This window comes from Anolis carolinensis, chromosome 3, assembly GCF_035594765.1.
Source record: "Anolis carolinensis isolate JA03-04 chromosome 3, rAnoCar3.1.pri, whole genome shotgun sequence".
Taxonomy (NCBI): Eukaryota; Metazoa; Chordata; class Lepidosauria; order Squamata; family Dactyloidae; genus Anolis; species Anolis carolinensis.
Window position 1 is genome coordinate 140,006,556 of NC_085843.1, and position 25,267 is coordinate 140,031,822.

General features: G+C 39.6%; 2 protein-coding genes across 5 annotated transcripts; one reads left to right on the forward strand and one right to left on the reverse strand.

Annotated features, from left to right (window-relative positions):
- The first annotated feature begins 4,814 nt into the window (after positions 1-4,814).
- fbxl3 (F-box and leucine rich repeat protein 3) lies at positions 4,815-13,692 on the forward strand. Of its 3 annotated transcripts, none has more exons than XM_008106874.3 (5): positions 4,815-5,052; positions 6,355-6,724; positions 8,877-8,999; positions 9,535-9,706; positions 11,028-13,692. In XM_008106874.3, the coding sequence occupies exons 2-5, from the start codon at positions 6,356-6,358 to the stop codon at positions 11,669-11,671; spliced, it is 1,308 nt and encodes a 435-aa protein (XP_008105081.1). In that variant the 5' UTR covers positions 4,815-5,052; position 6,355; the 3' UTR covers positions 11,672-13,692. The 3 variants fall into 3 exon arrangements, with proteins under 3 accessions (XP_008105081.1, XP_008105082.1, XP_003218703.1); XM_008106875.3 differs by lacking the exon at positions 4,815-5,052 and adding an exon at positions 5,099-5,212; XM_003218655.4 differs by lacking the exon at positions 4,815-5,052 and adding an exon at positions 5,224-5,377.
- A 1,314-nt stretch (positions 13,693-15,006) lies between these two features.
- cln5 (CLN5 intracellular trafficking protein) lies at positions 15,007-23,693 on the reverse strand. Of its 2 annotated transcripts, none has more exons than XM_003218677.4 (4): positions 23,490-23,693; positions 21,349-21,514; positions 20,463-20,688; positions 15,007-18,027 (listed from the first exon to the last, which is right to left on the reverse strand). In XM_003218677.4, the coding sequence occupies exons 1-4, from the start codon at positions 23,561-23,563 to the stop codon at positions 17,516-17,518; spliced, it is 978 nt and encodes a 325-aa protein (XP_003218725.1). In that variant the 5' UTR covers positions 23,564-23,693; the 3' UTR covers positions 15,007-17,515. The 2 variants fall into 2 exon arrangements, with proteins under 2 accessions (XP_003218725.1, XP_008105083.1); XM_008106876.2 differs by having other exon boundaries at positions 21,349-21,488; positions 23,490-23,681.
- Between the last annotated feature and the right edge of the window lie 1,574 nt (positions 23,694-25,267).

Below are 25,267 nucleotides of genomic sequence, written 5' to 3' on the forward strand. Positions count from 1 at the left end.
CTTATATTATCTGCTTAGAACTGGATTATATGAGGCCCCTTCTTCACAGTTGTATAAAATGCACACTGAAGTGGATTATATGGCAGTGTGGAGTCAAGATAATCCAGTGCAAAGCAGATAATATAAGATTATAAATGGGTTATATAGCTGTGTGGAAGGACCTTGAGTCTACACTGCCATATAATCCAGTGCAAATTAGATAATCTGTGGAAGAAGACTAAGTGAGGCCTAAATTTGCCTGTCCCCTAACTGAAACCTGGCTGTCCCTTGGTTGCTAGGCAACGAAGTGGGCAGAGATTAGCCCTCTAAACTGGCAGCAATTGGATAAAAACAATTATTGCTCTCCCTCTAATTAGGACTTTATTTTTCTTTTCTTTTTGTTGTATCAACCTAGAGGCGTGGATGATGGGTTGTGTTGTCAAATTTCGAGGTTGGGGGGCCTGTAGTTTTGTTGTTTTGTCCACTGCCCTGATGCCATCACTCTTTTATATATATAGATTCCTCATGCATACTAATACACCAGTCAATTAAAAAAGATCTATTTGAACAAAAGGGGGTAGAAACATCATAGGAAAGTGACTTCTAGGCTCACTTTATATTAAAAAAAAACCTTTTTAATTTTTGAGATGGCCAAAAAAGCTAACTAAATCCTCTAGAATTTTTTTTCAAAGAACCCTATATATATATATATTGAAGTGATACATGTTTCCAGGGAATCCTATCATCTACCATAGTTTTCTAAGGACTTATTTTTTTTCTTCAAATATGGTGATCTAGTAAAGATTTGATGGAACTGTTGTATCTGTACTGTGATAAAACTGTTACATGACTTTGATACGCACACACACACACACACACACACACAAAAGGCATTGTGTTGATTTTAGCATCTGGCTGTGGTGGGAATAATTGCAGGGGCAGTTGGTGGCTTCTATATCAGTTAGGTGGTAAATGTTCTCTGTCTTCTATTCCACTCTTTAAACCATCCATTCTCAATACACAGTTACAGTACAATAGTTCCACTTCAGCTGCTGTTGCTGTGTCTCGTCGGATCCTTGGATTTGCAGTGTGATGAGGCATTCCAGATCTCTGCCTAACCATTCTAAATACTTTCCCTAAACTACAAATTCCTGTAGTTCATAGAATGTTTTGATGGTAGTTAAAGTGTAACTGTTTCACTATAAATATGCAGCATGAAAGTGCCCCCAGTTCAACTGTTTGCTCAGCACCTTGGATAGTTCCTGTGAAATCCAGAGCCACTTAATAGCTAGCCCTGCTCGCTAGCATTGGTAGCAGTCTTTACACTTGGAGAGTCACCAGTTCACAAGTCATATTAGAAATCTTTCAAAGGAAATGTCTTTTTGAACACAATTTTTGGAAATGGTGCCTTATTTTCTTCCATGTCTAATTCTTCTTTTTAACTTGAGAATCAAAATCACATTTGATTTTCAGGGCAGAAGTGTAAGTGGAACAGACTTGCCATGTTATGATGATGGCTTTCACTTCAGATATTGAGGGCTCAGGATTAATAAACCATGATTTGCTTTGCAATATACTTTCTTGACTCATATCACATAAGTAATAATAAGAATAATGTGTTTTTAACAGTAGGTAGTGGCTTTCCCAAATGTAACTTTTCCTTTTGGGTGAGGGTTTCTGTCACAGATGCAATGAGATGTATGCCAAAATTATGCTCAATAAGGATATTATATGCTGATCCAAGGTTGGTCCAAGATATATTGCTGACTAACACAAGCCATAGAGCCTTAGACTTGGAAGGGGCTTCGTGAGCCATCTACTCCAACTCAGTTAAAGATCTCCAGCTACAACATCCCCAGCACTCTAGGCAACTGGATCCATTGCCAAACTGTTCCCACTCAAGGATTTCCTTCTGATATTCAATCATAATCTACCTCTCCATGATACCCAACATCTGCTGCCTAATGGTAAGGCTAGCCCTACTCTGAACAAATTTAGTTATTTTACATAAGTTAAAGGCAAAGGTTTTCCCCTGACATTAAGTCTAGTTGTGTCCGACTCTATGGGTTGGTGCTCATTTCCATTTCTAAGCCGAAAAGCCAGCATTGTCTGTAGACACCTCCAAGGTCATGTGGCCAGTATGACTGCATGGAGCGCTGTTACCTTCCCGCCAGAGAGGTACTTATTGCCCATCTTTTATTTTAATATTACAATGTAACAGACAATTGAGCGGGGAATCCCAGATTCCAGTTCAAATTACAGGGATTACATTCACGATCATTTGGAGCAAGAAGAAGAGGAATGAAGAACTGATTAGAACACCATCTTGGCAAATACATGGTACCATTTAATTCATTTCCCTTGCAGGGGTGTGATAACCTCTGAGCTATGTGAGCCCCAAATTAGTGTTTTTTATATATTTTAATAAGTTTTTAATGCTTTCACCGAAGTATTTTAAACATTCCTAGGTTTAATTCTGTTTTAGTGTTTGTATGCACTAGGCTTAAAACTGCCCACTGTTTTGATTTTAGCTGTTTGCCACTTTGGGTCTCTTTTACGAGGGAAAAAGTGGCATATAAATATATATAAAACTAATAATACTAATAACAATTACATCAAAATTAATAAAGCTGCAAACAATTGAGAGAATATGTGCTATTTGCAATTCCTTCAGCTGAATATTAATAAAGTTGCTAATTCCTGCATTTTTATTTTCATATTATAATTGCTTTGTAAAGACATAGTTTGCATTTTGGAGTCCAAGGGAGAAACTCTAAATTACAACTTGTCTTCCCTCTCCCCCCCCCCCCCCCAAATAAATAAATAAATAAATAATATTCTTACCTGGCAAAGTCTGAAATGAAACTCTATGGCAAAGCTCTCATTCATTTAAATGCAAACCCTTCCTTGAGTCACTTAGTCAGTGCACCTCAAAACCTCTTTAAGCTTATCTCCCCTCGATAATAAACATTTCCTACTGATATTAATGTATGCTGCTGAGGTGGAATAGGTCCACAAAACTCAACTCAACTGACATTAAATCAAATGTACCTGATTTTGAAAAGCCTGTGTGAATACAAAACTACAAATTTTACTTAAAATATGTGAGGCCAATAAAAGATTTGATATATATTAGTATAAAATAGCACACTGTGCACAGTATAAAAATCATTAGCAGTGAAGGTAAGCGTTTTAATGGATTCAAAATACTGCTTAAGGCTCCAACAGAACATCAAAAATTTAAGTAATGTTCCAGAACCACTATTATTTACCAGGTAGAAGATAAAATGGGCCCCTTCTACCTTTACTTGGCCCCAGTCCAATACAATGAGTCCTTGGTATCTGATGGGGATTGCTCCAAGATCCCCTGCAGATACCAAAATCCGTGGACGCTGAAGTTCCCAATCAGGACATTCATAGGGATACCAAGATGCTTGTTCATAAAGCTATTGTCCTTCCAACCCTCTTAATGTGGTCCGTCTACAGACATCACACTCAACTTTTGGAGAGATTCCATCATTGTTGCCTCTGAAAAATCCTTCAAATCTCATGGGAAGACAGGTGGGCAAATGTCAGAGTGCTGGAAGAAGCAAAGACCACCAGCATTGAAATGATGATCCTTTGCCATCAACTTCACGGGACTGGCCATATTGTCCAAATGCCCCAGTCAATCACAGTCTCCCAAAGCAGTTTTTTTAATCGTGTCAGAAGCAACTTCTGGTGTGAGAGAATTGGCTGTCTACAGAGACGTTGCCCAGGGGATGCCGGATGTGTTACTAGGAGGCATGTCTCATGTCCCCGCAAGCTAGAACTAATAGAAGCTCACACCGTCTCGCAGATTTGACCCGGCAACTTTCAGATCAGCAACCCAACCTTCATGTCAGCAGTTCATAAGGGTTTAACCCATTGCACCACCAAAGTTAAAGAATGTAGTCATTAAACTAAAGTTAAAGAATGATGGAGTATCCATTGGCCTGGAGAGCTCAGTCTAGGTGATTCAGTTCCCCTTGAAGGAGATGGCCTTCCCAGATTATTTTTGCACCATCTGCCAGGGCTTTGATTGTGCTTCTTTTTTTACTTGGGTGATGGTTGGAGTTTTTATGTAAGTATCTATCCGTGTGCGTCGTATAAATAAAGGACAACACTCTGAAAACAGGAGAAATCCAGACAAGAAACAATCAGGGCCAGCTAACACCTCCCAACAAAGGATCACCCAGGCAGGAAGCATCCAGGCTTTGACTCTGCAAGGCCATTCAATGCTAATCAAGGTGCACAACTGCAACATTCATACTTGCCTCAAACAGACAAAGGTTCTTTCTTCCACCCTGGACTTTCCAGAGATATATAAACCGCTCTTGCCTAGTTTCCAACAGAACTCACAACCTCTGAGGATGCCTGCCATAGATGTGGGCGAAACGTCAGGACAGAATGTTTCTGAAACCTGGTCATACAGCCCGGAAAACTCATAGCAACCCAGTGATTCCGGCCATGGAAGCCTTCGACAACACATTAACTAGCTGTTCCTCATTGAGGACTGCAGACTTGGGCAGTGTGAGGTTGACTTCCAAGAAGCAGACAGTCGTCTGCCAACATGCGGCGACGTTGACTCTTTCATTCAACCCGACTGTTCGCGATTTGGAGTTTTCTTTTCTTTTGGCTTCTCTGACACTTTCGCTTCTGCGCCCAATGATAGCGAGAGCGTCGCGGGGAACCCGGAATTGTGAGCCGCAGGCGAAAAGACCGCGCCTCTATACATCTCTTCACTCTTTGCGGGCGGCGCGGCTTCCCAAGAGAGGTTGGTTGGTACGGGCCCCGTGCGAAGCTTGCGCATGCGCCCTGAGGGCCTTCTCCGTCGCATAGTCACAGGGGCCGCCATTTTGGCTTCCCACTGCCTCAGGGGCGCGCCGGTGCCGAAGTAAATAAGGAGGCGGCAACGTCAAGGAGGGGAGCGGACAGCGAGAGCCTCGGTCGGGTGGCGGTTAGTCGGGGAACTGGTAGAGCGGTGAGGAGTTCTGTCAGTACGGATGAGGAGGCGGCACAGGCTCGGCCCGGTCCGGCCTCAGGAGGTCGCAGGTGAGCGGGCGGGCGGGAGGGCCCGTCGCCTTGGCAACCCCTTCCACCCACCCAACCAGCCAATCCCAGCCCATATTTGGGGTCGCCCCAGCCACCTTTTCCTGGGGCCTTTCGCCTGTCGTTTGGGGACTATTGGGCCAGACACCCTTTCTGGCTAAAGGTGAGGAGTAATGCATGTCCTTGGGCTCCTCCTCATTTCAAGAAGCATTTAGGCCTGCTTTTGGGAGAGGATGGGCCCAAGAGGCCGAACGGGAGAGGCGACTTTCTCCTTTTCCCTGCATCATCTGCTCCCACGCCCATCCCGCCAGGAGCTGAGGGCGTACCTGTAAGTTGAATGCAGTGACTCAATACAGTGGAATGCTGAGATTTGTAGTATTACAAAGAGCTGAGGCCCCTTCCACACAGCTGAATAAAAGCCCACATTATCTGCTTTGAACTGGGATATATGGCAGTGTGGTCTCAGGTATTCTAGTTCAAAGCAGATATTTTGGGTTATTTTTGATATTCTGAATTATATGGCTGTGTGGAAGGGCCCTTAGCCTTTTCTGCCGAATGATTATTTATTTATTATTTAATTTAATATCCCACTTTATTTTTCCATACGGAGACTCAAAGCGGCTCATAATCAAAAAACATAACTTAAAATATACAGATATACAATAATAAAACAGTATGTCATTATGTATTATACTATCAGTAGTATTATATTTAAGATATTAGTATTATTATATTACATTATTATATATTATTATATTATAGTACTATTAGTCGTAGAATCATAGAGTTGGAAGAGTATGACTTGCCTAAAATCACTGAGTAGGTTCAGAGTTATAGTGCAAACCACTACACCACACTTTCTGAGTTCCTTCCTTCTCATTTTCCTATTTCTCTTTCTTTCTATCTTTATTGTTATTTAGTCCCAAATGATAGTAATCAAAGTTTCATGGTGTTAGGGTGTTTCAAAATATTAGGCCCAATTTGAAATTGCTATACTTGGTCCCATATACTGAAATAACATGGAAAGCAACATGTGATCTCTGTTCAGCATACTATGTATTATTATCTGGGTCCCTCTGGGGGAGAAGAGCGGTATATAAATTAAATAAATAAATAAATGACAAATTTACCAGGCAGGTAAATAACTTTCTAATCTGAAAACATATTTTGTACCTTTGTATTTTTCATTATTAGATTATGTATTATTTGAGGAGAATTATAAAGAGGAGGAGACAATGCCTAATCTTAGGAAAATGCTTTCTAATGTATGAAAAATGTATCTTGAAAATGTTCTTATTTTAATAGAATGAAACGAGGAGGAAGAAAAAATAACAAAGCTAGCCACCAGTTATCAGATGAGGAGAATACAATTGATGGCAAGAAAATGAAAATTCCAGATGAAGAATCAATCAGAGATATTCAGAGAGCTGACTGGGGGAACCTTATCCCAGAGATTGTTCTGCACATATTCCAGCATTTGCCCCTTCTTGATCGTGCTCATGCATCACAGGTTTGCCGTAGATGGAATCAAGTGTTTCACATGCCAGAACTGTGGAGATGTTTTGAGTTTGAACTGAATCAGCCTGCTACATCTTACTTAAAGGCTACTCATCCAGAGCTCATCAAGCAAATTATCAAAAGGCATTCCAATCATCTACAGTATGTCAGTTTCAAGGTAGCTCCTTTAAGTTTAAGTTTAAAAATAAATTAATTTAAATGCTTTGTAAATTGCTTGTCCTGTTCTGGCTTTGTATACATGTGGCAGCTCTGAGCAGATACTTCAGATATCAATAGATAAAGAAGAATTGATTTTTTATATTTTTTTGACTTTTGAATTGTTTTAGATAAGTTTAAGTGGTTTAAATTAATTTAAAGCTGTTATTTCCTCTTCTGTCTTGAGTTAATAAAGGTGACGAAGTAAGAAATAATAAATAAAATAGTCCTTTTCTTTGGTAGAGAAGAATTGGTATTCAACAGGAAAATGAAGTTACAACAATATACTAATTAAAAATCCGGCACTTTGAAATATATTTGCTGAATGCAAGCCTGATTAATCTAATTTGAACAAATTAAAAATGCACTTCACCCTGATAAATTGATATGTCAAAGAAACATTGAAATATCAAAGTTTAAATCAGAAAATCACAGAAAGAAAAACTGAATTCAGAATTTAAGTTCTTTTTTGTTTGAGTTAATCAAACAGACAAGTACATATTTCTGTGGTCAATTTAAAATAAAAAGTATCTTTGAAATGCCGTTTTGTTCCAAAGCAGTAAAAATCACTTTAGATAATTAACATGCCAACGTCAATGAAATAGTTGCTTTTATATTTCAAAGACTTAAGTGAACCATTCAGCTTTCAGCTAATGCATTGCTCATGTTGAATAAATAGCATAGACTTACATTGACTTCTGATCATCTTCTGAGTTTGACCTTTTTTTGCAATTTATCACCTTCCCTCTGTATCATATCCTTCTAGAGAAGGAATTGGGCACAAAGTTTGTAAAGGGGAAAGCTGTGAAAACACAGAATGAAAAATTCTGATCATACTATGAATTAGATTTCATGCATGTACTACAAACAGAAAATACTAATTTATTTTAATACTTGGGATTGGGAGGCTCCTATGCAAGATACTTAAAGTGTGAATGTGAACATGTTCCATTTAACACTTGGTATTTTCTGGGAACAAGTTATTTATGACTAATTTCCTTTCATCCAGTTCATATACATACAGTTTTGTTTCCATTGTTTGCTTATTTTGTAATTTATTTGTAAGTAATAGTGGGTTTGTCTTGTTGAGATGTTTCTCATTCCGTCTGAATGAGAAAGAAATAAGGAAGCAGCATTTCTTCTGAATGAAAAGCTAAGAGGAATTAATAGGTTGTCTTAAGTGCCCTACAAAATTTAGAAGGATGTCCTTTAGTATGAGTTGGGATTCTCTAAATATTTTGTATCCTTTATTGGACAGTTTGGATAATGGTGTCGTTAAAGAGGTAACAGAAGTGTAATACCAGGTATGACTCCATGGTACAAGTACATGCATGTACGCCTGCTGACTATTTTGTGGCTGTTTCTAGCAATCCATACACACACTGAAGGTTATTCTATTTCTAGCAATCCATACACACACTGAAGGTTATTCTATTGTCATTCTTTTGGGATGGAGGAGGAAAGCAAGGGAATGTGGAGAACAAGCTATGTGAATTTTAATCTTAATTTGTTTTTCATTGAATTCTCTCTAGATTCACTTTTGGAATTGCATTGTGAGGTTAGGCATAAGATCCCTCTTGGTGAAAGCAATTATGTGCCCACTAAGATATAATTTTGTCATATGTGGGTAGGAAGGCTGAGTAATTCTAAGGCAAAGGGATGCCTCATTCAATAGGAAGTGTTGGAAAAAGCTTAAAAAGAAAATGATTGTAGTAATCATTGTAAAAGATGGTAAAGGTGTAAATAGAATGAATGCCAATGAGATTTTTTAAAAAAAAAATATATGGAGAAATTGCATGATTTGGCAATTGCTGAATCCAACCAGCAAAGCCGAAAAAAGAGAAAAATTTGAATGTTCAAATATCCCAATATCCAAAGGAGAACTGTGCATAAATTGACAATTGGAAAATGAATTGGAATGTGGTTAAATAATGGAAAGTCCTAATTGGATAGAATGACTTTTCCTGGATGAAAGTTATATTGCAAAATTTTATTGTAGCTCCCCTTGCTCTCTTCATAAAAGTTACATTCAATGAATTGTCTCCTTGTTGAGATTCAAAATCATTTGTTTGGAATGATGCTTGCATCCTTTGACACTTTATTTCTTTTAATAGGTGGACAGCAGCAAGGAATCAGCTGAAGCAGCCTGTGATATCTTATCACAGCTTGTGAATTGTTCATTAAAAACACTAGGACTAATTTCAACAGCTCGACCAAGCTTCATGGATTTACCAAAGGTACTGATCATACTGACAACAAATGTTCTAAATGTTCATAGGGTTCAACTAATAAATTCCGAGTGCCTGATCTGCCATCTGATAATTGCAACTGTTGCAATAAACTTTTTTCTCTCAAACATATTTTTTCTCTCTTACATAAGTTGTTTGAATGGTATAAGAATTGTAGGTTGTCATGGGCATTCATCATGGTGCTAGTCGGGATGTTTCTCTCATGTAAACTGATCGTGATCTTGCTGTCAGAAATGGGATTATCTGCATCAGATGATGTGACACCCATCTCCCTGGAGAAGAAAAAACCAAGCACATACCTCACTTATAACTTAACAAAGTGAATTTTCATGGATCAGCATCATGCAGTAAGCATCATGCTTCTGGGATTCTTAGTTTGCCAGTCTGAGATGAGCTTGTTTCCCTAAAATTACTGTGCTCTTTAAGAGGGGCTTTGAACTGTTACATATGTGACCAGATTTTCTACTATTATGTAGTGGGCATTGTTTCACTTGTCGGTTTTCCTGTTCTCCTCTTTCTGCAGTCACACTTCATTTCTGCACTGACTGTGGTATTTGTAAACTCCAAGTCGCTTTCTTCACTTAAGATAGATGATACACCAGTAGATGACCCATCTCTAAAGGTACTGGTGGCTAATAACAGTGACACCCTGAAACTGTTAAAGATGAGCAGCTGCCCCCATGTTTCGCCAGCAGGTGAGCTTGCTGTCAGAAATGTCTCTTATGTTGTTCTCTTGACACAGCCACACTGATCAGATACCTGCAAATATGTTTTCTGGTCAACTTTAGATACTTCAGAACAGTTGGCTTTTCTTTAGCTGGTACAGTTATATGTAATCATACAATTTTGACAAACTGACATGATATAAATATAAATTATACAGGGTAATAGGATTGCTAATTGTAGTGTGAACCTGGAATATGTTGTTTACCAAGCCAAGATATGTATATTGAAATTGGACTACCATGTCTTTGGGAATTGAACATCAGTTTAATCACATTAAATTCATTATTCATAATTCCCAATAAATTACAGCTATTTCAAACGATAACGCAAAACTTGCAGGTGCTTAATTTTTCCCACTACAATCAAGGGTAATTATAATTACTTGCCTGTGTTGGACTGCTTTCATTCTGTTCAGGTTTAGGTTTCAGTATATCTTTTGGAGGACCAGACTCGAGTTTCCACCCACCAGGCTTCTAGAAAAAATCACTTTCAGTATAGAAAATACATGAGGCATGTTTATAGTTTCCTGTTGCATAAATATTTTGGTGCAAATGCAATTTGCTTGGCTTTGCCTTTACAAAATACAACCATGTGGCAATGCAGATTATTCATTTTTATATACCATGATTATTTTAAATAGATTTATTTATATTCTAATTACATATTTTTACAAAATTAGCCATGGTGAGTATACGCTGAGTATTCCTAGCGACTACGTCATTACATTAATCACTTCCACAACACATGGCCTATATTTTAGTAAACAATGTATCTGAATAAAATGTTACATTACAAATTGGTGTTCATTTCAGGCAGTGGACAAATGCAGTCTTTTAAAAACAAATTTGAGAACTGCTACCCCTACCACTGTTACGTTTTTGGTTTTTTTTTGCTTTTGTCAACGAACTATGGGGAAATTGTGTAACATACCACATACTGTATTATTAAGAGATTAAACATATGCCAGCAATCCAGGTCACTTTGTTACTTCACGTGGGGAATGCTTCCATTCTGTTCAATTCATGTTTCAAAGGGATGCTATATGTATTAGACTGTATCTCCCATCATTCCCCCAATATGGTTATTGATGAGTATTACATTCCAGCATAAGGAGAAATATCTTGTTTGGAAAGTATGATTATATACCTTGATTTTATTTCCAAAATGCTTAAGCTCCTGTCTTATATTTTGGAGATTAAGGAATGCCTTTCATTTACAGGACAAGAATGTTTCATTTCCATGGCAGGTTGGATGTGAGCTCACATTCTGATGTTTCATTTTCTTTTTTAGGTATCCTCTGTGTAGCTGATCAGTGCCATGGTTTACGCGAGCTGGCACTGAACTACCATCTGCTAAGTGATGACCTCCTCCTTGCTTTGTCTTCTGAAAAACATGTGAGATTGGAACATTTGCGCATTGATGTAGTCAGTGAGAATCCGGGACAGACACACTTCCACACAATCGAGAAGAGCAGCTGGGATGCCTTTATCAAACATTCTCCCAAAGTGAACTTAGTAATGTATTTTTTCTTATATGAAGAGGAGTTTGATCCGTTCTTTCGTTACGAAACCCCTGTCACTCATCTTTATTTTGGGAGGTCAGTCAGCAAAGAAGTACTTGGCCGGGTTGGAATGTCATGCCCTCGCCTAGTTGAATTGGTGGTGTGTGCCAATGGATTACGACCCCTGGATGAAGAATTGATTTGCATTGCAGAGCATTGTAAAAATCTCTCTGCTGTTGGCCTTGGGGAATGTGAAGTCTCCTGCAGTGCCTTTGTTGAATTTGTGAAGATGTGCGGTGGCCGCTTATCTCAGCTGTCTATCATGGAAGAAGTTCTGATTCCTGACCAGAAGTACAGTTTGGAGCAGATTCATTGGGAAGTGTCAAAACACCTTGGTAGAGTTTGGTTTCCAGACATGATGCCTACATGGTAGAGTCTCTCGAGAAGGCAGGGCTTGTGGAACAGGACCTCCTGTTTTGGGCATACCAGACAGCAGTTTAATATACAAGCTATTTGTGTCCTAGAAAATCTATGTAGTACTTAGTGCTGGTTTCTAAAATCAAAATTCATCAGGGGAATTCTGAAGCACTTGTCTGTATAAAGCTTTTTGTAGTTTGCTCTTTTTTCACTGAGACGAATCCTAAATATATATACAAAATGAAATGTGTTCACTTATTCATATAAGTTCCATATTTTATAACTGGTTTAAATCTGGCACTTCGTTTACGTACCATGATTGATGAGACTGATTGAAATTCAGTTTTCAAAGTGTGGCTGAACACTTCTGTAATTTACTTCTGGAAACACTAAATGTGCATGAGTTGTAGAACAATCAACAGGTTAGACTGTAAATATTCTGTAGGCTGTTCAGTGTTTTGATAATAAAATCATGAAGAGCCATACATCATTGTAGTTCAACATATTTGTATATAGGAAATGTGTTTCATCTATGGCTTATTAAATTGCTCTAGATAATGTAGTTGTGTCTAAATTACTAGCCTCAACATTCCTTTTGCTTTTATGCAGTTTTTAAAATGGAAATTTGAATGTTGTGAAATGTTAATATGCATATATAAACCCATTTTAAGGTATTACTAAAACTCAGGTAGCTAAAGTATTCTAGTAAAAGTATGTTGCATTTTGGTGATTTTCTTGGACAAGTGTATTTTTAATACTTGTTTTGTAGCATTGCTCTGATTAATGTTGCATATGTGTAGCAGTAAATGAAGGCAAACTTTTGTACAGAAAAATTAAAAATATGAAATGGTTTTTAGTGGAAAGGAAAAGGCAATGATTGCATGAATTCTTTGGCTACTTATAGCAGCAGGTGACAAGTAAGATGTGGGAAGCTGCTGTTGTTATGCTTAAGCATCTTATGTTCGTCCTATTTGGTGATGAGAGTTCTTAGGATGGCAAGGTGCTTATGTTTCTGCAGGTGGCCTGGGAGTAGTTGCTTGATGTTGCAAGAAGAAAGAAGCTGCTGAAAAGCCCATTTGTATATGGAGAAAACCATCCCAAATCTAGGAAACAGGAATAGTCATGTTGGTCATGTAGCAAAATACAACAAAATTGACTCAACAGTGCGAGTCTTAAGGTAACCTTTGACAAGAGGGAGGTAATGTACTGTGATGTAACTCTTAAATTCTTTTACTCCAAAAAACTCAAAGAGGCAATAACATTTCAAATCCGATAGCAACAGCAAAGAAACATACAGTGAGATTGTGGCCGTTTTTGTCATGTGCAGGGATAAAACCCCCTTTTCTTAGGCAAAGAACATTTAATTTCTCAAGAAGCCTCTGTACAGTTACATCTTGCAAAACTTTCATGTGGACTACAATCAGCAAGTTTTACCTTACAGTACCTCATTTTCTTTTGCAAGATATAACAGTACAGAGGCTTAAAATAACAATATTTTCCAGAAGTATTCTTGAATCAAGTGGGGCAGCTGGTTCTTTACATATTTGTGTGGGTAGATTCTTAACATAACAATAGCATTCTCTAAGATCTTATAAATGGATCATGATGCAATTTGGAGCTTTTACAAGAAAAATAAATAACCATGTGAATATTGGGGAGTAGGACTCTCTTCTAGCTAGAAAGTGTCCCTATTTTTAAACTTCTGTGCACCAAATGTACTGGTAAGAACAATTTATTCAAGTGCCAGTGTATTATTTTGAGGAAACCTTGCTCAAAGACCTAAACATCTGATTATAAACATAGCATGTTTAGTTTTGTTTTGATAAAACCTTGTGATTGAAATTTAAGCAGATTTGTTTTGAGTTTGTTTGTTGTAGCACTGTAATGTTCGTTTGATTTGCACATGTGCTCAGCGTGCCTGCAGTTTTAAGGAGAAACACTACTGTACATTAAGTTTTGTGGTGGCTACAGAGTCATTAAGTCCTGTTAATTCCATGACTTTATATGTTTTTAAATAAATACTAATGTCATAGTTGATACAGCTCAAGTAATATGGACTGCTCACCTTTTGGGTACTCAAATTATAGAAATACTAGTATAATGTGAGATGGCCTTTAATAGTGAGCTGTCCCAGCCCCCTTCTGCACTGTCATATAATCCAGGTACTCAAACCAGATAATCCACACGATCTGTTTTGAACTGGGGCCCATTCCTTAAATTGTTATCCTTCCATCCAAAAGTTTATAGTCTCAAGAGCTGAGGAAAGCCTCTCCCACAAGACAGTTGTATCTGTTGTTAGCTTGTTTGAATGGGTGCTGGAGGTTGGGATTTGTTTTGGGTTTTTTTTTTTTTCAGTCTGGAATAAGACCCTCAAGGCGAACAGCAAGAGAAATACCAGAGGACTGGGAAGTTTAAGCATACATGCACTGGTTAACTGCCCAACTGACAAATGTTAAGATGGGAGCAGCATTTTGCCAGAAGCCATGTTTCATAGTTTGTTGATCTGCTGTAAATTATCTTGGCACTCTTTTGATTCACAGATGAAATGCTGGAGTTTTTAGGGTACATTTGAAATACATTTATATTATGAATTTTGTGTTCTTGTTCTGAAATAACAAGCTTGTGACCAGCTGTGACCAGCAGTGGTTTATCTGTGGTAAGGTAGTCAATGACTCTGGAGACCAGGGTTCGATTATCTGCTTGGCCATCCATGGAAACCCACTGGGTGATCTTGGGTGAATCGACACACTTTCATCTCCAGAAAGCCCCATGGTTCGTTCATACATAAGTCAGAAACAACTTGGAAGACGTCCAGCAACAGTAACAGGGACAGTGTTCTATTTCTTCAATAACTCCTGCTCCCGTCATCCTCTTTACTTTTGAAAGGTTAATACTTTCTTTGGCCAGAAAAAAAAGGTTCAGCCATTTCTAAGAAAAGGTCCACTTCAACACAATTCCATGCTGTTCTTCCCCCCAGAAATCATTAGTTTCAATTGGTTTTGCTGTTATCCATTTTTTTATGTTTCCTTGATAAGTCCAGGGAATGTATCGATATAAGGGATTGTATTGCATGTTCCCACAGCTAAGTGACTAAACCATTCTTCAAGTCATGTGAATGTGGGGGTTGCTGTGTTTTATTTTGTTTTTAAAATGCATATTTAAGTAATATCTTTATTGATACTAAATTGTAGTGAAGGGAAGGTAGAGTGAACACAATATTGAAGTCACATATTTAGAATGAGGTACTAGCTTAAATGAGCTGAATTACCGCATGAATAATGTTTACGCTGTATCCAATGTGTCTGTCAGAAACCTGGCTGCTGGGCACCAATAACCTTACACAGAGGCCAGTCTCTATCTAATATCTTTATTAAAGAAATATATAAAATCAATAAAAACAAGTGAAGAATATAGTTCAGAAACAGACCTTTCAAAAGAGGTCAAATATAGTCCAAAAATGTATTGTCCAATAAATGATATTAGAGTTCAAAGTTTTAATCCACTTGACCAAAACACACACTCTTGCCAAGCAATAGTGTGGGGAAATGTCAGAGTCTTTAAGGTCCAATGAAACTTGACAACAAGGCTGGAAATAAACTTGGTTCTTGGCTAGGTCCGTGACTGGAGACAAGGCAAAACGTGAAGCATGGAGCTGGGTCCGTGGTTAAACAGCAAGACAAGGCAAGGCTTGAAACTCGATCCGGGAAGCAAGGAACTGGGGTTACGAAGTCCACACACGATCTCTCTCCTGAAGCTGATCAATAGACTCCGCAAGGAATTTCTCGCGCCAAACCCCTATATTGGGTCTCGTTTTCCCGCCAACAATCTTTCCCTAGAGAACGAGAAGCGAAACCCAACTCTGTCCAGATGCAAGACTCCTTAGAATTTCCCAAGGGAAGCAGACCTAATCAGTCATTTGTTTGGCAGCGATTCTTAGACTTCTCCGATTAGCTTCTCTGACTCCTCTGTCTTTAGAATAAGATTCCTTCCTGGGAAACGGAGGGGAGTACTGCCCAAGGCCTGGTTTACTGAATTCTTGAGGGCAAACGTCAACATCCGGCAGGTGAAGAGACTCCAGCTCTTGTTGAACCGGCGAAAACCCCATGTTTTCATCTTCATCTGCCACAATAGTACTAGGAACAGGACTACAAGGCCCATGAGGCATCACAGTGTCAAATAAACACTGTAATATTGTTTGTGGTAACAGAGTGCAAAGGAAATTAACCCCAGAAGTCATTACATGAAATGTTCAGCGCAGAGAATCCTGTAGGGTGAACTACTCTCCTGAAAGACTTATCAATGCAATAAGGGGATGTGGGAATTACACGTAAATATGAATGTTTTTTTATAAGAAAAAATAAATCTGGATAAATTATAAGAGATTTCATAAAACACACAAGATATCTGTTCTTAAAAACAAAAATATTTGACTTTTATTTTCAGGTTTATGGCACAAAAGATAACACTGTAGAGGCAAAAGTATTGATTCAAAGCTTGAAAAACAATTCAGGCAACAGCAAAAAAACAAAACAAAAAAACCCCACCAAAACAGTTGGAAGTTAACAGAGTATTTTTTTTCCAAATCAAAAGTTGCAGAGGCCTAATAATTCGATGCTTCTGGGTGCCTCCAGTAATTACCTCCCAGGCTTATGGCAGATTGGCACGGATGCTGCCACATGATTCACTTGTGATCAGAGTGATCCTATGGCAATAACAATTTCGACTGTAAAGGCCAGTTCACATGATCAACAACCTGAGAACCAACCTAAGTTGACATAATCAACCAAAGACTACACTTCTCTTGAGGATTGGTATCTCTTCCGCAATCTTAGACAATATACATGTTTTTTTTTTCAACTGGGAAGTTAGAAACATGAGGTGGATATGATGCTCCAACCTACATTGCGCATCTCACTGTATTTAACAGCAATTGGTTTGTTTTGTTTCCCAGTCACTTTCAGGTAAGACAGAGGCAACGTATGCATGGTATACCAGCTGCATCAAGAGCAGAGCATCTCTGTGAGAAGGCTCACATCCACTGTGCTTGGTATTCCAGATACAGATTCCTGATACTGCCACACAACTTGTAAATGGTAATAGTTGTGGTCCCCAAATTCTATCAATAAAGCATATTTGAGTCCTCTACACAGACAAAACTTGCTCAGTTCTTTAATTTACATTTTGGTGGTTGCTGTGGCAAGTTTTCTGTATCCAGAACCTTCTGAGTGCTACACAATCCCAGAAAAAACTCAACCAAAACCCAAAATGGGTCAGTATTGTTGGCTTTGAAAAAAAAATGGGAAAGGGTCTGCAATTAATTTAAAATGTGAATTGTGGCTCTTGTAGGATTCTTCGAGAAGAAATTCACTCAATCTTTGGCCAGAAAGAGAACAGTTCTGGAAATCTCGCGTAGCCAACAGCCGCAAAAGGAACAACGTTATGGGCCACATTTTGTCCACCCATGAGGTACTTCATTGTCACTGCTCATTGTTTGATGAGCCATCATTTGAAAGTGACTGTTTTTACTCAAGATATACCAGCTTTGATGAATGATGCTTTCATTGTCTAAACTTAAATATTTATATATCATCCATCAAGAAATTATGCCAGGGAGTTCATTAAACTATAATAATATATAGAAAAACAAGTACAGATCTGTAAAAAAAAAATAAAGTCTCACATTCTGATTCAATGTAGAGAAAATAGCTTGGTTCAGACATCTTCAACTTGTCAGGGGACTTCTAATACTGATAAAAATCCAGGTGTTTACCATCACTTGCTCCTTTCCACTTCACTCTGAAAGAATGCCATGGCCTGTCCTCAACAAATGGAGGTATTGTTTTAGAACTTGAAGGCTTAATTACATGCCAAACTTTGTGGCATTTGAATTGGGCAATGGGATTTCTTCATATGCTATTCTCATGTAAGGATACTTCATGGGCAAAAACCAATATTCAAGGTTGTAAAAGAGGTAAAACTGGTGACCTAGGACCACCTCATCAACTATTCTCAAGAGGTTTACGAAGAACTCTTTGACTGACCGAAAAGGTTTGAATGGAGAGTAGAAGTTTCTGATTGCAACAGCTACTGTTTTGTTTCCATGTGGTCCAAATATAGTTGTTTCATTTCCCAAATAAGTGGGCTCTCCACTGAAGAGAGTGACGGTGGTATAGTTAGTTTGTATCTTCTTGAAAATAGCTCCAAGTTCAGCCAGTTTTTGATATGTCCGCAGTACAAACTTGGAGCATTCGTATGACTCAAACCAAACTCTGGCATTCCTTTCTGGACTATCTTTGACGGCCCACGTCTCATAGTAAATGCCAGTATCATTGTCATATTTCACCCACTTCGCCATTTCATTAAACACAGCTCCTGTAAGAAGGCAGGAAAGACAACGCCATTCTGTTTAAAATTTTACTAATTTTACTCTGTTTTCTAAGTTAAAACATCTGCAGCCCAGAAAACAAGGATTTCAGAAGCTATGCAATTAATATTAATGGCTATGGCCCAGGTTATTTTTAGTCTGAAATAGAATTCTGTTTCAATCTGGATAACAGCTAACTTTATTTATTAAAATGAGTAGGTCCACTGATTTCAGTAGGTCTATTCTAATTTGAGATTAAAATTAAATTATGCCTCACTCAATTTTGAATTTGGCCTATCTACTGTGCTTCTTGATATTCACTAGGACTTCAGCACATAATTCTCTTTTAAAAAATAAAATAATGCACAACATAACCAGATGAGCCTTACTGAATAATCATACTTTCAGATTGCTCCAAGAGGCAATAAAATTGACTACTAGTACAACAAGAATGTAAGCATAGTTACAAATAAGAAAATGTGTCTATCCAAAAACTAGAATGAGGAGAGGAGATATTGTGCAACTGTATATTTAGAAGTAGGAAAAGCCCAAAATAGTTTAAAATGAACCCCTCAAACCTAATGTTTTGGAAGAACTATTACTCTTTAATAATAATAATAATAATAATAATAATAATAATATAATATAGTAAGTAAATAAAATTATTATTGTATTTCTTACTTGCCTCTCCTTGTGGCTCGAGGCAGGTTATAACATCGCTAAAAACAATAATCTAACACATTCTATAAAATACACGTATTAAAATATATTTCTACAAAATACATATTAAAATACACAGAACAAAGATTAAACATAAGATGCAAGTTTAAATTCATGATTGAAACTGTCTAGGTAGGCCTGCTGGAAGAGATAGGTTTTCAAATGTATTTTAAATTTCAACAGCTCATTTAGCTTTCGGATCTCTTCCGACAGGTTGTTCCACAGTCTTGGGGATAACCATCACAAGTCATTGCATTGCTGTTTTTATAAATGGGTAAGGACTTGGTTACAGAAAAATAATCCATACAAATCCATGACTTGTAACTCATTGCTTCTGAGCTCTTGATTTTTCTGATCGCTATTGCTCTAGCATGTAGAGCTCCAGTTTTGCTTCAAAGCTGCTGCAGCTCCTGTCTGCTTTGCATTTATTTATTTATTTATAGCATTTTTACCCTGCCTTTCTCACCCGAGGGGATCCCCTGGCCCCCAACAGTTTTTGAGCACATTACACCCCCTTGTTTTTTTCTCCAGAATTATAAAGTATTGAGCACATTCATGTAGAAGCTCAGCACTCTGTGGCCCCACTGATGTCACTGAGTTGAGGAAGCAATGGGTGGTAGCATGGGCCACAGTTGGGAGTCTTCTCTGTTAGTCCCAACTAAAGAAAAACTTTTTAAGCCACTAGTGAATGATGAGTCAACAAAGAGGTAAATCAGATTATTTCTGTGGGATTTCTCAAGTGGGACTGATTATAGGCCACAGTCTTATTTTTGGCTGTAAAAGAAACCAAGACTTGCAACAGGAAATCATGTCCAACTGCAATTTCTGGGCTGAAATGAAGGTTTGCAGAGCTTTGGGGTGTTCCCAGGTGTAGTATGTGTGAATTTTGGTGTGAAAACCCCCTCTAAAAATGGAAATTAGAGACTTTCTAGGAGCTAGGAAAATCTCTACATCCCCAAAAGATCTCTAGGTGAGCAAATGCTTATTGTCTGTGGACTGCACAGTTCCCAGCTCTGGGATATGCTTAAGGATATTTTAATCCTCATCCACTGATATCAGTGGGGATGAGGGGCTCATGTTTTTAAGACATCCTTAATGCCCAGCTAATGGCAGAAAAACTAGCCAGACAGATAGGTAGATATATATTTTTAACCAGGCAGATTTCACAGAGGAAAGAATTTCATTTCAGTTTTTGTATTGCAAATTATGGTATCACTTCCTCAGTGCTGCTCATACAATTAGTCATTATGAGATGTTTAAGGTTTCACTTCCTTTGGAAACGTGGGTCTCGGCTCTTAACTACTGACAGATCTGAAGCCGAGCTGTAAACATTATAAGTACTGCTGACTGAAGGGGTTTGCCTCTCTCACAAGCTGCAAGACTTACACTTGGCCAATGTTAAAATGAGCAAAGTACTCAAAAGACAACACAAATATAGCACACTGTAGAAATGAAGCATGAGATGGGCAGCTGAGGCCTTCCACAGTGTTTTTGAACTGTATAAAAGGTCTAGGTAAAAAAGAGTCACCCGCTATGAAGGTACAGTATAGTTAACTTTGTCCTCTGAGATGAAACATTTTACCCATGCTTTGTGTAAACAAAATCCTGACATTTCTTTTCTGTGCAGCTGAGAAAAATGATCTTGAGACCATTATAATTACACCAAACTCCCCTGAAATCTTGAACTGTGTAATAAGACCGATGAGAATGTTTGACTGTTTACCTGAGATTGTGGTCACCTGGACCATGGTCCCATTCTCTTTCCAGTGGGCATCATCTATTCCTTCATAGAAGCAGGCAGCTCCTTGGTTGCACCAAAAAGGTGCAGACAGATTAGCCCGCAGATGCGGAAATGTACAGTTTCCCAGCTGGAAGAGCTCATACCACTCCATCGTGTAGTTCTTCCCCAATAAAGTGCTCCTGAAACCGACAGCATCGTGCATGATTTTCTGAAAGAGGGAAACAAACAACCATGATGTAGGTAATGTTTGTTTATTCATTGTATTTATATATTGCCTTTTTCTCAAGGAATTTAAGAAGGCATACATGGCTGTTCTCTTTCCCACTTGATCTTCAAACATCCCTGTGAGAAAGTCAGACTGAGGCAAGGTCACTCCATGAGTTTTGTAACTCAGGAGGGACCTAAATTTGGATTTCCCAAATCTAACCCCACACAAGTGTTACAGAGTTTGCATCCTTATATTTTCAGATCATTCATTCATTTATAAAGTCAAAATATCTCAAGAGCCCCCACTGCCTGATCTAAGAAGAAGAGTTCAATCATTGTAAAAACAGAACTAGCCAGGGTTAAGTGTTTTAAAAGCAATTTTGATAGTGTAATTTTAAAAAGTACTTATTTGAGTAATTTATAAAACAAGAAAAAAAACAGAGTACATATTTCCCAAACCTGCTGTTCAGAACTCTGCCAAGTTGCCATATTGGTATTTCCCAAACACATTATACATCAACCTTGTTACTTTATACAGTCACCTAGTTAAATATAGTAATTATACTAATCCATCAACATTATACTTCTTGATTTTAATGTCAGTTGAGGTAAGAAAAAAAGAACAGAAAGGCAAGGGAAGAGGGAGAAAAAGTCATCATACCATACGTCCAAAGAGGTCTCCCACTTTGAACTCCCAAACAGGGGCCTGCAATCGATAAACTTCCAAGACATCCTTGTCGCTCATCAGTGGGATGGGGAATCCAGTTGGGCAGAAAGTATATTGGGCTTGACAGTAAGGATCTGTTTTAGGGCGGTAATCAAAACGCCTGCATTAAAATAAAGTCATTCATTATTTCAAAAAATAAGATGCAAAAATGTTTACGTGACACATGGATAGTTGCTTCTGGCCTGCATTTCTTGGAGAGTTTTTGTTTATATATGGTACAAAATGTCTCAATTCCCTGTAAAATGCTTTGCCTCAGAAGCTTGCGATCCTGCATACATTATTATCAGGTCTTCCCTAAAACCACAGGCACTGAGCTATAAGGATGTGTGGGATTCACCCCTTAATGCCAGGACTTTCAATTATAATGTTTCAGGACACTCTTATACCCTGCCTAGACGGCAACTCTGCCAAAGCCCCTTCCACCCCACACAAAAGGGATAAAACAAGAACTGAAAGATGATGGGTTCAAATTACAGGAAAGCAGATTCCAACAAAAAATTAGGAAGAACTTCCTGACCATAACAGTTGTTCAGCAGTGGAACTCTCTGCTTCTAAGTCTGGTGGAAGCTCCTTCCTTAGAAGTTTTTAAACACAGGCTGGAGGGCCATCTGTTGGAGGTGCTTTGATTGTGTTTTTTCTGCATGGCAGGGGGGTTGGACTAGATGGCCCATGTGGTGTCTTCCAACTCTCTATGACTCTAGATGCCATGAAGGGGCCTTCCTTAACACCATTTAGCACACGGATGCAGCCCTTCAGAGCAAGTTAACTTGCAGCTCCAGCCAGGAAGGTTGGAGTTGCAATTCAACATCTGGAGGGCCATCCATTCACAATCCTTGAGGTAATACTTTTCTGAGTCTTCCAAATAGTAAGCTGCAAGAAAAGATATCCGATTTGCAAGTTTTTCATCCCTTTGTAATAAAACCCTGAGACCCAGCAAGTGGAGTGTGGCAAAGAATTACGTTTTGGTTCATTTGAGCTGGATCTACACTGCCCTATATTCCAGGATCTGATCCCAGATTATCTAGAAGTGTAGACTCATACAGTCCAGTTCAAAGCAGATAACCTGGCATCAGATCCTGGGATATAGGGCAGTGTAGATCCAGCCTTGGTGAGCTCTGACCAAACAGGGCTTCTGGAGACAAACTCTTGTTGGAAATGACAACTTTCTTCAAGCCTTGTTTATCTAGGATCCTACTGCTTACGGTTTCCTTTATGTAAGTTCTGGTATGCAGCTTCCTTTACTGTATGGTTCCTGCAAAGTTATAAAAGCGGCTGCAGACCACATGTCTTTTTCTCTGTCCTTTTGACTCTGTGACCTGTTGATTGATATTTTTGTTGTAAGAGATGTTCTGGCCGGATGGTACAGAGAATTATCTCAAACATATCTGAAACTGGACTGATAGTAATTATAAAGGTAAAGGTAAAGGTTTCCCCCTGATGTTAAGTCTAGTCGTGTCCGACTCTGGGGGTTGGTGCTCATCTCCATTTCTAAGCCGAAGAGCCGGCGTTGTCTGTAGACACCTCCAAGGTCATGTGGCCGGCATGACTGCATGGAGCGCTGTTACCTTCCCGCCGGAGCAGTACCTATTGATCTACTCACATTTGCATGTTTTCGAACTGCTAGGTTGGCAGGAGCTGGGGCCAGCTTTTTGGCTTAGAAATGGAGATAAGCACCAACCCCCCGAGTCTAACACGACTAGACACGACTAGACTTAAAGTCGGGGGGAAACTTTACCTTTAACAGATCAGAGATAACAGGTTATTCAGTCTAACAACTGAAACTATTGCCTTGCACAATTACATCTGGTTGTATACCACAAGAGAAGCTTCCACTCTACAGGGTTTTTGGTTCTTCTCTGAATTGTCATTCTTTTCTTAAAAGTTATGATCTCCAAAAGGTTTTTCCCCCCAAAAGGTTATGAATGCCATTTTCCAACACTAGGCAGTTCAGGGGGAAAAGAAAAGGCCCACAAGGAGCACTGGGCCTAGGCCTGGGATCCGTGGAGCTCTGCTGGCTTTGGAGGGATTGACAGGGCTCTTCCCCTGGACCTCGGTTGGGACGCGGAGCCGCCCACCTGTAGGGCACGGGCCACCCGGAGCAGGGCGGCGGGAAGATCACCAGCAGCAGCAGGAGCCAAAGAGACGACATCTTCCCTGGAAACGGAGGGCGAAGAGCCAGGCAGTGAGAGAGGGAGTGAGGAGGGCGTCCTCACGGGCTTCGCTTCTGGAGTCAGCTGAGGGAGGTAGCCACATGACAAGCCGTCTGACAGGAGTAGTACGCATGCGCCCTCCTGCTGGCTCCCTGCTCGCGCAGGCGCTTTAACACCTCCTCCTCCTCTTCCCACTCCTTGCTCCGCCCTGATGTTCCCCATGGGCTTCGCCGGCTCAATTGGACTTCAGTTCCCAGAATCCCCTGCCATTGGCCGAGGCGGCGGGGGCTGCTGGGAGTTGAAGTCCAAACAACCGGAAAACTTTTGGGTTTCGGTATTAAGATTTGGTGAAAGGTTTGCTCTGGGGCAGGCATGGGCAAGCTTGGGCCCTCCAGGTGTTTTGGACTTCAACTCCCACAATTCCTAACAGCCTCAGGCCCCCTTTCCCGCTCAGTCGCTCAAACGGGCTGTATGGCCATGTTTCAGAAGCATTCTCCCCTGACGTTTCGCCCACATTTATGGCAGGCATCCTTAGGGGTTGTGAGGTCTGTTAGAAACTAGGCAAGCGGGGTTTATATATAGGTCCAGGGTGTGAGAAAGAACTGAGGCAAGCATGAATGTTGCAATTGATCACCTTGATTAGCACTGAATGGCTTTGCAGCTTTAAACCCTGGATGCTTCCTCTCTGGGGGACTCCTCTGTTAGGAGGTGATTAGCAGGCCCCGATCGTTTCTTAACTGGAATTCCTGTGTCTTCTGAGTGTTTTTCTTTATTTACCGTCCTGATTTTAGAATTTTTTCATACTGGTAGCCAGATTGTGTTCATTTTCATGGTTTCCTTCTTTCTGTTGAAATTGTCCACATGTTTGTGGATTTCAGTGGCTTCTCTGTGTAGTCTGACATGGTGGTTGTTAGAGTGGGCCAGCATTCCCGTGTTCTCAAATAATCTGCTGTGTCCAGGTTGGTTCCTCAAGTGCTCTGCTATGGCTGACTTCTCTGGTTGAGGCCAGAGCAGGCATCAGAAGATCAGCAAGGCCAAGAACAAGCCATGAGAGTAAAGACAAAGGGAAAGTGTTCTTACTATACATCAAGAGAACCACTAACCACATAAGGAAGCTGATGGAGAAATACAACCTATAAACTATTTACAGGCCCACTAAGAAAATAAAAAAAATGCTCCGTTCAGCGAAGGACAAGAGGAATCCACTCACCTCTGCAGGATATTACGAAATCAGTTAATGTGTGGGTGTCAACTGCAGAATAAGATGCATGAAGCTGATTGGTCGAGCCATTTCTGGAGAGCTGGTTAAGCCTGGGAGCTTTTGATACTGTTGCATTTTTGTTCATGCTTGAGCTAAGCAGGTGCAGAGAGAGTTTCAAGAGAGAAGCAGAGAGAGAGTCACAGAGTTTGAAGTGTGCTCTTGCTCAGGCATGGTCAAACCTTTTTGCTTTGGGGCCGGATTGAGGGCCGGACTGAGAGGACCGGGATGGGAGGTGGGGGGTGGCTGGGCACGTGCTGAGTGGGATGGGCCCAGAAACTGCAAGTCGCTTCTGGAGTGAGAGAATTGGCCGTCTGCAAGGACGTTGCCCAGGGGACGCCTGGATGTTCTTGATGTTTTTACCATCCTTGTGGGAGGCTTCTCTCATGTCCCCACATGGAGCTGGAGCTGATAGAGGGAGCTCATCCGCGCTTTCCCTGGGTGG

Excerpts from the sequence above, each read along its gene's own strand:
- fbxl3 (XM_003218655.4), top strand. The coding sequence starts at position 5,283 with ATGGGCCCAAGAGGCCGAACGGGAGAGGCGACTTTCTCCTTTTCCCTG. Across the intron at positions 9,000-9,534 it reads GCTTCATGGATTTACCAAAG|TCACACTTCATTTCTGCACT; the intron begins GTACTGATCATA and ends CTCTTTCTGCAG. Across the intron at positions 9,707-11,027 it reads CCCCCATGTTTCGCCAGCAG|GTATCCTCTGTGTAGCTGAT; the intron begins GTGAGCTTGCTG and ends TTTCTTTTTTAG.
- cln5 (XM_003218677.4), bottom strand. The coding sequence starts at position 23,563 with ATGTCGTCTCTTTGGCTCCTGCTGCTGCTGGTGATCTTCCCGCCGCCC. Across the intron at positions 20,689-21,348 it reads GAGACCTCTTTGGACGTATG|AAAATCATGCACGATGCTGT; the intron begins GTATGATGACTT and ends TCCCTCTTTCAG. Across the intron at positions 18,028-20,462 it reads CCAGGTGACCACAATCTCAG|GAGCTGTGTTTAATGAAATG; the intron begins GTAAACAGTCAA and ends GCCTTCTTACAG.